Here is a 12,500-nt window from a genome sequence, read left to right as displayed (position 1 = left end):
AGACCTCCACAGTGTGTAGTATAACACAGAATGACCAGACTTCCTGTCTGTCTGAAAAACAGGGTAATATGACATGCTCACAGGAGTTGACAGTCAGTCATAACACTCATAGACTATCTAGTAGTGAAAGTGTCCTGATGTTGAAGGGAAGTTGTTTTCTCCCTCAGTGTTCAGTTGTTCCTCTTGTCTGACTGTAAAGGGAAGTTGTTTTCTCCCTCAGTGTTCAGTTGTTCCTCTTGTCTGACTGTAAAGGGAAGTTGTTTTCTCCCTCAGTGTTCAGTTGTTCCTCTTGTCTGACTGTAAAGGGAAGTTGTTTTCTCCCTCAGCGTTCAGTTGTTCCTCTTGTCTGACTGTAAAGGGAAGTTGTTTTCTCCCTCAGTGTTCAGTTGTTCCTCTTGTCTGACTGTAAAGGGAAGTTGTTTTCTCCCTCAGTGTTCAGTTGTTCCTCTTGTCTGACTGTAAAGGGAAGTTGTTTTCTCCCTCAGTGTTCAGTTGTTCCTCTTGTCTGACTGTAAAGGGAAGTTGTTTTCTCCCTCAGTGTTCAGTTGTTCCTCTTGTCTGACTGTAAAGGGAAGTTGTTTTCTCCCTCAGTGTTCAGTTGTTCCTCTTGTCTGACTGTAAAGGGAAGTTGTTTTCTCCCTCAGTGTTCAGTTGTTCCTCTTGTCTGACTGTAAAGGGAAGTTGTTTTCTCCCTCAGTGTTCAGTTGTTCCTCTTGTCTGACTGTAAAGGGAAGTTGTTTTCTCCCTCAGTGTTCAGTTGTTCCTCTTGTCTGACTGTAAAGGGAAGTTGTTTTCTCCCTCAGCGTTCAGTTGTTCCTCTTGTCTGACTGTAAAGGGAAGTTGTTTTCTCCCTCAGTGTTCAGTTGTTCCTCTTGTCTGACTGTAAAGGGAAGTTGTTTTCTCCCTCAGTGTTCAGTTGTTCCTCTTGTCTGACTGTAAAGGGAAGTTGTTTTCTCCCTCAGTGTTCAGTTGTTCCTCTTGTCTGACTGTAAAGGGAAGTTGTTTTCTCCTCAGTGTTCAGTTGTTCCTCTTGTCTGACTGTAAAGGGAAGTTGTTTTCTCCCTCAGTGTTCAGTTGTTCCTCTTGTCTGACTGTAAAGGGAAGTTGTTTTCTCCCTCAGTGTTCAGTTGTTCCTCTTGTCTGACTGTAAAGGGAAGTTGTTTTCTCCCTCAGTGTTCAGTTGTTCCTCTTGTCTGACTGTAAAGGGAAGTTGTTTTCTCCCTCAGTGTTCAGTTGTTGCTCTTGTCTGACTGTTTACGTCTCTCTTGGACCGTTGATGCGTCACACTGTAATCAGTCCTGTGTACAGTTTGATGGAATCACTGTGTGTTTGGCAGGGAGCCTAGACTTCATTACGTCATGTCTCGTCTGTCTCTGTATCTGTATCTGTCTCTGTCTCTGTGTCTCTGTCTGTCTCTGTGTCATGCCTCTGTCTGTCTCTCTGTCTGTCTGTCTGTCTCTCTGTCTATCTCTCTGTCTCTGTGTCTGTCTCTGTGTCTGTCTCTGTGTCTGTCTCTGTCTCTGTCTCTGTCTCTGTGTGTCTGTCTCTGTGTCTGTCTCTGTGTCTGTCTGTGTCTGTCTCTGTGTCTGTCTCTGTGTCTGTGTCTGTGTCTGTCTCTGTGTCTGTCTCTGTGTCTCTGTCTGTCTCTGTGTCTGTCTCTGTGTCTGTCTCTGTGTCTCTGTCTGTGTCTGTGTCATGTCTCTGTCTGTCTCTGTCTCTGTGTGTGTCTCTGTCTGTGTCTGTGTCTCTGTCTCTGTCTGTCTCTGTCTCTGTGTCTGTCTCTGTCTCTGTCTCTGTCTGTCTCTGTCTCTGTGTCTCTGTCTGTGTCTGTCTCTGTGTCTGTCTCTGTCTCTGTGTCATGTCTCTGTCTGTGTCTCTGTCTGTCTCTGTGTCTATGTCTGTGTCTGTGTCTGTGTCTCTGTCTCTGTCTCTGTCTCTGTGTCTGTCTCTGTGTCTGTCTCTGTGTCTGTCTCTGTCTCATGTCTCTGTCTCTGTGTCTCTGTCTGTCTCTGTGTCTCTGTCTGTGTCTGTCTCTGTGTCATGTCTCTGTCTGTGTCTCTGTGTCATGTCTCTGTCTGTGTCTCTGTCTGTCTCTGTGTCATGTCTCTGTCTGTCTCTGTGTGTGTCTCTGTCTGTGTCTCTGTCTGTGTCTCTGTCTGTGTCTCTGTCTGTGTCTCTGTGTCATGTCTCTGTCTGTGTCTCTGTGTCATGTCTCTGTCTGTCTCTGTGTCTCTGTGTCATGTCTCTGGCTGTCTCTGTGTGTGTCTCTGTCTCTGTGTCTCTGTCTGTGTCTCTTTGTCATGTCTATGTCTCTGTGTCATGTCTCTGTCTGTGTCTCTGTCTCTGTCTGTGTCATGTCTCTGTCTCATGTGTGTCTCTGTGTCATGTCTCTGTCTGTGTCTCTGTCTGTGTCTGTCTGTCTCTGTGTCATGTCTCTGTCTGTGTCTCTGTCTGTGTCTCTGTCTGTGTCTCTGTGTCATGTCTCTGTCTGTGTCTCTGTGTGTGTCTCTGTCTGTGTCTCTGTCTGTGTCTCTGTCTGTGTCTCTGTGTCATGTCTCTGTCTGTGTCATGTCTCTGTGTGTGTCTCTGTCTGTGTCTCTGTGTCATGTCTCTGTGTCATGTCTCTGTGTCATGTCTCTGTGTCATGTCTCTGTGTCATGTCTCTGTCTGTGTCTCTGTGTCATGTCTCTGTCTGTGTCTCTGTGTCATGTCTCTGTGTCATGTCTGTGTCTTTGTGTCATGTCTCTGTCTGTGTCTCTGTGTCATGTCTCTGTCTGTGTCATGTGTCTGTGTCATGTCTCTGTCTGTGTCTCTGTGTGTTCCAGGACTTCAGGTGCTGCAGACCGTCCAGACCTCTGTGGTGCTCCAGCTCCCCCTGCGTCCAGACCAGGGACCCTGCAGCTCCTCCCTCCACTCCAGCCTGCAGACCTCTCTACTCCACGACATGAGGGCCCAGGGTCTCTGCAGCCTGCAGGTTGGTGTGTGTGTGTGTGCGTGTGCGTGTACGTGTGTTTTTGTGTCCGAATGTCTGCCATCCACTATTGCAATAAACGATAGTGAAAACCATGTGTAACTTGCTTTGAATGGAAAGGTGCCTGCAGGAGATGTTCCAGAACCTGAACTAATGCAAAACATACGTTCTTAGAAAACGCTCAACTCATTAACTACAGATGTATTCAGAAACGCAGCCCTATAAACCCTCTAGAAAATATACATGTGTGATTTATTGATTTAATGATATGGACTTTATTGATTTGCATATGACTGTTTTGTACCACAGCTAGTTGTCTATAGTTGACTAAGGAAGTCTTGTCTGAGACAGAACTGTAGCGTAGAGCAGCTTGATGCACAAGGACACCCACTGGACAGGATGCTGGTTGACTAGCTACAGATGTAGGATCTTCATTTGAGCCAGTTTGCTACAGCAGGAAAATAGTCCTCCAGCAACAGGAAATGTGAATTATTATGTGGATTATAATTATTGAGCAATTTTGTAATGGTTGATATCTTTTTCAAAAAGGAAAATCAAGTCTGAAAGTGGGAATTACAAACTTCAGATGCCTTTTTAAACCTCAAATTCTCTACAAGTTTAAAATGTCCAGCGTTGCAGGAAAGTTCACCTGCAGCAGGGAGATCAAATTAAGATTGTACATCTGTACAGGTTGTCTGACTACTGTGATGTTCAGCTCTGTGTCAGTGTGTGATGAGTCTGTACAGGTTGTCTGATTACTGTGATGTTCAGCTCTGTGTCAGTGTGTGATGAGTCTGTACAGGTTGTCTGATTACTGTGATGTTCAGCTCTGTGTCAGTGTGTGATGAGTCTGTACAGGTTGTCTGATTACTGTGATGTTCAGCTCTGTGTCAGTGTGTGATGAGTCTGTACAGGTTGTCTGATTACTGTGATGTTCAGCTCTGTGTCAGTGTGTGATGAGTCTGTACAGGTTGTCTGATTACTGTGATGTTCAGCTCTGTGTCAGTGTGTGATGAGTCTGTACAGGTTGTCTGATTACTGTGATGTTCAGCTCTGTGTCAGTGTGTGATGAGTCTGTACAGGTTGTCTGATTACTGTGATGTTCAGCTCTGTGTCAGTGTGTGATGAGTCTGTACAGGTTGTCTGATTACTGTGATGTTCAGCTCTGTGTCAGTGTGTGATGAGTCTGTACAGGTTGTCTGACTACTGTGATGTTCAGCTCTGTGTCAGTGTGTGATGAGTCTGTACAGGTTGTCTGATTACTGTGATGTTCAGCTCTGTGTCAGTGTGTGATGAGTCTGTACAGGTTGTCTGACTACTGTGATGTTCAGCTCTGTGTCAGTGTGTGATGAGTCTGTACAGGTTGTCTGACTACTGTGATGTTCAGCTCTGTGTCAGTGTGTGATGAGTCTGTACAGGTTGTCTGACTACTGTGATGTTCATCTCTGTGTCAGTGTGTGATGAGTCTGTACAGGTTGTCTGATTACTGTGATGTTCAGCTCTGTGTCAGTGTGTGATGAGTCTGTACAGGTTGTCTGACTACTGTGATGTTCAGCTCTGTGTCAGTGTGTGATGAGTCTGTACAGGTTTTCTGACTACTGTGATGTTCATCTCTGTGTCAGACTCTCTCCATGCAGACACCTGTTGTAGATTGTGGTGTGGTTCTTGGTGGCCTTTTGTTTGTTTGCTTTGGCACCTTTCAACACCCTGCATTATCACATTCATGCATGCAAAACACTCACTTACACTACGGACTACTGATTACACACACCATTGGATATTTTCCTTAGTTGCTTTAGTTAATAAATATATCTTTTGTTACTCCTTATCTCCACGTTGTCTCCCTTTGTTACGGGCTTTGAGCCGGTTCGTGACAAGTGGGGGCTCATCCGGGATCTTTGAACTATTGGTTTGGGAGACCGTGGAGGTACGTGTTTGGTTTGAATAGTGTTTGAGTGTGATCGGCCCAGTATTGGTTGCCTTTGTTGTTTGGTTTATGTGCTGCGTTGGAGAGAGTATAATGGTTAGTTTCCAGGCCTTGCCTAGCCTGGAAACTTGTTCTACTTTCTGTTGGGAAGTCAGTCTGAGGTGAGTAAATCGGCTGTGTACCTCGGTGGGAGATTTGGGTAGGGTAGTGGAACTTGCTACCCGGAGCTATAGCCTTTTTCCCCTGATAGGTTTAGCGACGTGTTTCATTTTTTGGAATATGTTGGGCATGGTTAATGTTTGTTATTTTTGTGTGGTGTCTGTGGACTGAGCAGTTGTCTCGGGGCACATCCGTGGCTTGGTGGAATTTGCCAGCATGCTGGGGAGTTCTATTTCCTTGCCAGCGGGCTACAGTGCGTAAATTCCCACCGCAAATCTGCACGAAGACTAGGGTTGAGTTATTGTAGGTTTTGGGGAAGCTCCATATCTCATCTCTCTTCTGTGGTGCTCAGGGTGATTGTCAATTCTCGGGTTGTGTTCTGGTGTGCTCAGCAGAAGGGAAGAGCGAGAATTGTTTTTTGTGTGATTATGGCGTCTTATGTAGATAAGTTCATTCGCTCTCCATCAGAGGAATTGTTAGATTTAGGTACTAAAGAACAGCTGTTGAAGGTCGCGGAACACTACAAGGTTGAGATTAGTGATAAACGTCTAAAGAATTCTATTAGGTTGATATTGAAAGCCAATCTGATGGAGAGTGGTATTCTTGAAGTTACCACCGGGCCAGCCTCTGCTGAGGATTTGTTGTCTCCCATAACGTTACAATGGCCATTCCATCGGTTAGTCCTAGTAGCCTTCTTTTTGAACAGCAGAAAGAACTGCTTTTGTTACAGCTAGAGCATGATCGTGAGAAGCTAGAGCATGATCGTGAGAAGCTAGAGCATGATCGTGTGAAATATGAAAAGGAATTGGCATTTAAACAAGATATGGAGCGTGCTAAAATCAAGTTGCAACAAGAACGTATAGAGTTGGTTAGGGAAGGAAAGATCTCAGGGGAGAGTTTGTTTTGGGAAGGTGACCCAGATTTACCTAGGGGTAGTTCCGCTTTTGGTCGTGCCCCAGAGACATTTGATATTGTTGGGAACTTGCGGTTATTGCCTCGGTTTAATGAAAGGGACCCCGAGACATTCTTTTCGTTGTTTGAGCGGGTTGCTGACGCTAGGAGTTGGCCTGATTCTGACCGCACTTTAATGTTGCAGTGTGTGCTGACTGGTAAAGCGCAGGAAGCATATTCAGCTCTTAGTGTACACGACAGTGCCAGTTATGATAAAGTTAAAACAGCTGTGTTACAGATTTATGAATTGGTCCCTGAGGCTTACCGCCAACGATTTAGAACTTTAAAAAGGGACGATAACCAGACTCATGTTGAGTTTGCGCGACAGTTATCTTTACAGTTTAATCGCTGGTGTTCTGCCTCTGCAGTTGTGACTTTCCAAGGGCTGTGTGATCTGATTATGTTAGAGCAATTTAAGGACACAATTCCTGATCGTATTGCCACTTATATTAATGAACAGAAAGTAAAGAATGTTGCTGAAGCTGCGGTTTTGGCGGACGAGTATGTGTTGACTCACAAAAGTGTCTTTGCAAAACCCCGTATTCGGAAAGAGTGGGGGTGTTCGGATAGATTTGGGCTTCGCTCACCGAGATACTTTGATTCTCGGGCAGAGTTCTATTCAACTAGGGTTGAACCTGACTCCCATGGTAAGGCTGACTTTGGGCAGGAGTGTCACTACTGTCAAGGTTCAGGTCATTGGAAAAACGAATGTCCACTTCTCAGGTCAAAGGGTGCTTACGCTAAATCTAAGCCTGCTGCGTTAGCTGCACCTGTTCCACATCAGTTCATTCTTGACTCATTTCCTCAGGCCCAGGAGAATGTGAAAGTCCATATTGATCCAGACTATTTACCTTTCATTACAGAAGGTTTTGTGTCTATGTTAGGAAGTAAAGACCTAGTGCCAGTGAAGATCCTGAGAGACACAGGTGCCTCTGAATCATTTGTGTTGGAGTCTGTGTTACCCTTTTCTGCTGAGACTGATTCGGGAATAGTGTTCTAATTAGGGGAATAGGTTTGAACACTCTGTCAGTTCCATTGCATAAACTGATGTTGGATTGTGGGCTGGTGAAGGGTGAAGTTGTTGTGGGGTGCGTCCTTCATTGCCTATTGAGGGTATCGACGTTATCCTTGGGAATAACTTAGCAGGTGAGCGGGTATGGCCAGTTGTGTTTCCATCTCTAGTGGTTTCCACTAAGCCGTCATTTGTTGGGATTCCTGATGAGAGTGTACAGAGTTTCCCAGAGGTGTTCTCTGCGTGTGCAGTGACACGTTCTATGAGCCGTGGCGAACTAGTCACTGCGCCGACTAATGATAATAATACAAAGTATGTCACTGTTTTCCCTGTTATCCCGTTATCTGTAACCCGCTCAGATCTAATCAATGCTCAACGGGATGACCCCACGTTGGAAGAGTTGCGTGATCAAATTGTGCCTATAGAACAGTTGGGAGATGTCGCCCATGGCTATTTTCTCCAAGAGGATGTCCTGATGAGAAAGTGGGTGTCTCATGATAGTGTTTTTCTGGGGGAGGCAATTAGTCAGGTTGTTGTACCAGTTAAGCTTCGTGAGTTGGTGTTGGAAACTTCTCACAGTGACGTTGCTGGACATATGGGGGTGAGGAAAACCTACAATCGCATATTAAGACATTTCTTTTGGCCTAGATTAAAGAGGGATGTTTCTGATTTTATCAAAACTTGTCACACCTGTCAATTAACTGGTAAGCCTAATCAAGCTATTAAACCAGTACCATTGTTTCCTATTCCTGTACTCAGCCAACCTTTTGAGTATCTAATTATTGACTGTGTGGGTCCTCTGCCTCATTCTAAAAAGGGTAGCAGTTACCTGTTCACTGTGATGTGTCAGACCACTAGGTTTCCTGCTGCCTATCCTCTCCGATCTATCACGACTAAATCGGTGTTAAAAGCTTTGACTCAGTTTCTCTCATTGTTTGGAATCCCTAAGGTCATTCAGAGTGATCAAGGATCTAATTTTACCTCTAATCTGTTTGGTCAGGTTCTTCAACAGCTTCATATTAAACACAATGTGTCTAGCGCCTATCACGCGCAAAGTCAAGGAGCACTGGAACGTTTCCATCAAACACTTAAGTCTTTGTTGAGAGCTTATTGTACTGAGATGGATAAGGATTGGGAGGAGGGGTTGCCTTGGTTACTGTTAGCCGCTAGGGAAGTTTCACAGGAGAGCACAGGTTTCAGTCCAAATGACCTTGTGTTTGGACATAGGGTGCGTGGACTTTTATCTGTTCTCCAGGATGACTGGAAGTCTCCCGAGCCTCCTCAGTCCCTGTGTTCGTATGTGTGTGATTTCCGGCGACGGCTGTATGCCGCTGGTGAAATGGCTAAAGAGAAGTTATCATCTTCACAGGATAGGATGAAGGGCATATTTGATCGCCGAACTGAGCCTCGTCACTTTAGTCCAGGTGACCAGGTTCTTGCTCTGCTGCCAATTGTTGGTTCTCCTTTTCAAGCCAAGTTTCAAGGTCCATATACAGTGGTGCGCCAGTACACTGAGCAAAATTATCTAGTTGCCACTCCAGAACGGAGGAAAGCACACCAGCTGTGCCATGTAAATCTGTTAAAACCCTATTATGCACGTTCCTCTGAGACTGAACAGTGGGATTCTACAGAGGACGGTAAACCTGTTCTTTTGGCTGATACCGTTGTTTCCTTGGGTTCTTGTCGTGCTAGATCTGTGCATGAGGAGGAAGATGTTCCTGGTCCTGACGATTGTATATTGCAGGGTAGATTGAAAAATTCAGAAACACTGGATATTTTAGACAGTCTTCTCACTCACCTACCTGTTGATGAGCGGAAAGAGATGGTTGGTCTGATTCAGAGATTTCCAGGTTTATTTTCTGATACACCTACACGTACAAACTTAATAGAACATGATATTGACATTGGAGGTGCTGACCCCATTCGTCAGCGGTTCTATAGAGTTTCTTCAGAGAAACTACGTTGTCTGGATGCTGAGGTCAAGTACATGCTGGAGAGTAAGATAGCAGAGCCTTCTTTCTCCAGTTGGGCTTCTCCCTGTATCTTGGTCAGTAAACCGGATGGAACAAACCGTTTTTGTACGGACTACCGTAAGGTAAACAGTGTCACAAAGCCAGATTCATTTCCTCTTCCTCGGATGGAGGACTGTGTTGATCAAGTCGGTGCAGCTAAGTTTGTGAGCAAATTTGACCTGTTAAAAGGCTATTGGCAGGTGCCACTGACGAGTAGGGCACGTGAAATCTCTGCCTTTATTACACCCTTTGGTCTGTACTCGTATTCAGTTATGAGTTTCGGTCTGCGCAATGCACCTGCCACTTTTCAGCGACTTATGAACAGGGTTGTCGCCGGTCTGACCGGGTGCGCTGTTTATTTGGACGATGTAGTGATCTATGCAGATACTTGGGAAGAACATCTGTCCCGTATTCAAGCCTTGTTTGAACGTCTGGCTGCAGGTCGCCTCACAATCAATCTGGCAAAATGTGAGTTTGCTCAGGCGACCGTTACATACCTTGGAAAAGTGGTTGGGCAGGGTGAAGTGCGTCCTGTTCGGGCTAAAGTGGTGGCTATTGATGCTTTTCCACCACCAACTACTAAAAAGGAACTGATGCGTTTCTTGGGCATGATTGGTTATTACCGTAGTTTTTGTAATAACTTCTCTACTGTGGTCGCTCCCTTGACAGATATGCTGAAAGCTAAGGCTGTTTACGTTTGGTCTACTCGTTGTCAACACGCTTTTGAAGATTCAAAGAGGTTGCTTACCTCAACTCCAGTGCTGGCTGCTCCTCGCATGGATTTGTCATTTACCTTGCAGGTGGATGCTAGTCATGTGGGGGCAGGTGCAGTTTTGCTGCAAGCAGATGTGTCTGGGATTGAGAAGCCTGTTAGTTTCTTTTCTAAAAAGTTTAACGATTATCAGTTGAACTATTCGGTTATTGAAAAGGAAGCGCTAGCACTCATTTGGGCGCTACAACACTTCGAAGTGTATGTCGGGTCGGGGGTAGTACCTATTGTGGTCTACACCGACCATAACCCCCTCACTTTTTGAGGTCCATGATGTGTCCAAACCAGAGGATAATGCGATGGTGTTTATTTTTACAATCATTCCATCTCGATGTGAGGCACATCCGGGGACTGAAAACGTGATTGCTGATGCGCTCTCTCGTGCGCCCTGTTCCTAATGTTTACGTGACTAACCATTGTTTCGTATTGTCATGTTCTCTCTGTCCTGTCTGCTCCCTCCTGGTCTTGTTTTCTTTCCTCTTAAATGTTGCTTCCTGTGCGAAGGTTGCTGAGGTCTGGGGAGGAGGTTGGCTGGGGCAAATTGTAAGTGTGAACACGTAAACCCTCATCAATTTGGGGCACAGAGGCCTGTGTCAATTTGGGGCGCAGAGGCCTGTGTCAATTTGGGGCGCAGAGGCCTGTGTCAATTTGGGGCGCAGAGGCCTGTGTCAATTTGGGGCGCAGAGGCCTGTGTCAATTTGGGGCGCAGAGGCCTGTGTCAATTTGGGACGCAGAGGCCTGTGTCAATTTGGGACGAGAGGCCTGTGTCAATTTGGGACGCAGAGGCCTGTGTCAATTTGGGACGCAGAGGCCTGTGTCAATTTGGGACGCAGAGGCCTGTGTCAATTTGGGACGCGGGAGGCTGGTATGTTGTTCCGGGGTCCTTGTTGGTCCCCGGTTTTATGGGGGGAATGTGACGACCCTCCCACTCTGTCTGCCGTATTCTGTCTTTGTTCTTGTTTTCTTATTAGGATGCCGGTGGGCGGAGTTGAGAGGGTCGTCAGCTACATGGGAAACACCTGGGCCAGGTGTCTCCCAGGATAAATAGACCTCTTCAACATTCATGGAGGAGACTCTCTCCATGCAGACACCTGTTGTAGATTGTGGTGTGGTTCTTGGTGGCCTTTTGTTTGTTTGCTTTGGCACCTTTCAACACCCTGCATTATCACATTCATGCATGCAAAACACTCACTTACACTACGGACTACTGATTACACACACCATTGGATATTTTCCTTAGTTGCTTTAGTTAATAAATATATCTTTTGTTACTCCTTATCTCCACGTTGTCTCCCTTTGTTACGGGCTTTGAGCCGGTTCGTGACAGTGTGTGATGAGTCTGTACAGGTTGTCTGATTACTGTGATGTTCAGCTCTGTGTCAGTGTGTGATGAGTCTGTACAGGTTGTCTGATTACTGTGATGTTCAGCTCTGTGTCAGTGTGTGATGAGTCTGTACAGGTTGTCTGACTACTGTGATGTTCAGCTCTGTGTCAGTGTGTGATGAGTCTGTACAGGTTGTCTGACTACTGTGATGTTCAGCTCTGTGTCAGTGTGTGATGAGTCTGTACAGGTTGTCTGATTACTGTGATGTTCAGCTCTGTGTCAGTGTGTGATGAGTCTGTACAGGTTGTCTGACTACTGTGATGTTCAGCTCTGTGTCAGTGTGTGATGAGTCTGTACAGGTTGTCTGATTACTGTGATGTTCAGCTCTGTGTCAGTGTGTGATGAGTCTGTACAGGTTGTCTGATTACTGTGATGTTCAGCTCTGTGTCAGTGTGTGATGAGTCTGTACAGGTTGTCTGACTACTGTGATGTTCAGCTCTGTGTCAGTGTGTGATGAGTCTGTACAGGTTGTCTGATTACTGTGATGTTCAGCTCTGTGTCAGTGTGTGATGAGTCTGTACAGGTTGTCTGACTACTGTGATGTTCAGCTCTGTGTCAGTGTGTGATGAGTCTGTACAGGTTGTCTGATTACTGTGATGTTCAGCTCTGTGTCAGTGTGTGATGAGTCTGTACAGGTTGTCTGATTACTGTGATGTTCAGCTCTGTGTCAGTGTGTGATGAGTCTGTACAGGTTGTCTGATTACTGTGATGTTCAGCTCTGTGTCAGTGTGTGATGAGTCTGTACAGGTTGTCTGATTACTGTGATGTTCAGCTCTGTGTCAGTGTGTGATGAGTCTGTACAGGTTGTCTGATTACTGTGATGTTCAGCTCTGTGTCAGTGTGTGATGAGTCTGTACAGGTTGTCTGATTACTGTGATGTTCAGCTCTGTGTCAGTGTGTGATGAGTCTGTACAGGTTGTCTGACTACTGTGATGTTCAGCTCTGTGTCAGTGTGTGATGAGTCTGTACAGGTTGTCTGATTACTGTGATGTTCAGCTCTGTGTCAGTGTGTGATGAGTCTGTACAGGTTGTCTGACTACTGTGATGTTCAGCTCTGTGTCAGTGTGTGATGAGTCTGTACAGGTTGTCTGACTACTGTGATGTTCAGCTCTGTGTCAGTGTGTGATGAGTCTGTACAGGTTGTCTGACTACTGTGATGTTCAGCTCTGTGTCAGTGTGTGATGAGTCTGTACAGGTTGTCTGATTACTGTGATGTTCATCTCTGTGTCAGTGTGTGATGAGTCTGTACAGGTTGTCTGATTACTGTGATGTTCAGCTCTGTGTCAGTGTGTGATGAGTCTGTACAGGTTGTCTG

At 45.7% G+C, this 12,500-nt stretch overlaps 1 protein-coding gene across 1 annotated transcript in view; it reads left to right on the top strand.

Annotated features, from left to right (window-relative positions):
• The window catches only part of LOC124019784 (thyroglobulin-like), a 113,118-nt gene that overhangs the window by 21,326 nt on the left and 79,292 nt on the right, over positions 1-12,500 (top strand). The window contains exon 21 of the mRNA XM_046335210.1: positions 2,826-2,978. Coding sequence (XP_046191166.1) covers positions 2,826-2,978 — 153 coding nt within the window. The remainder of the gene's footprint in view (positions 1-2,825; positions 2,979-12,500) is intronic.

The sequence above is a fragment of the Oncorhynchus gorbuscha genome, unplaced genomic scaffold, assembly GCF_021184085.1.
Source record: "Oncorhynchus gorbuscha isolate QuinsamMale2020 ecotype Even-year unplaced genomic scaffold, OgorEven_v1.0 Un_scaffold_681, whole genome shotgun sequence".
Taxonomy (NCBI): domain Eukaryota; kingdom Metazoa; phylum Chordata; class Actinopteri; order Salmoniformes; family Salmonidae; genus Oncorhynchus; species Oncorhynchus gorbuscha.
The sequence above is the reverse complement of the archived record's forward strand: the minus strand, read 5'-3'. Positions and strand labels throughout refer to the sequence as shown.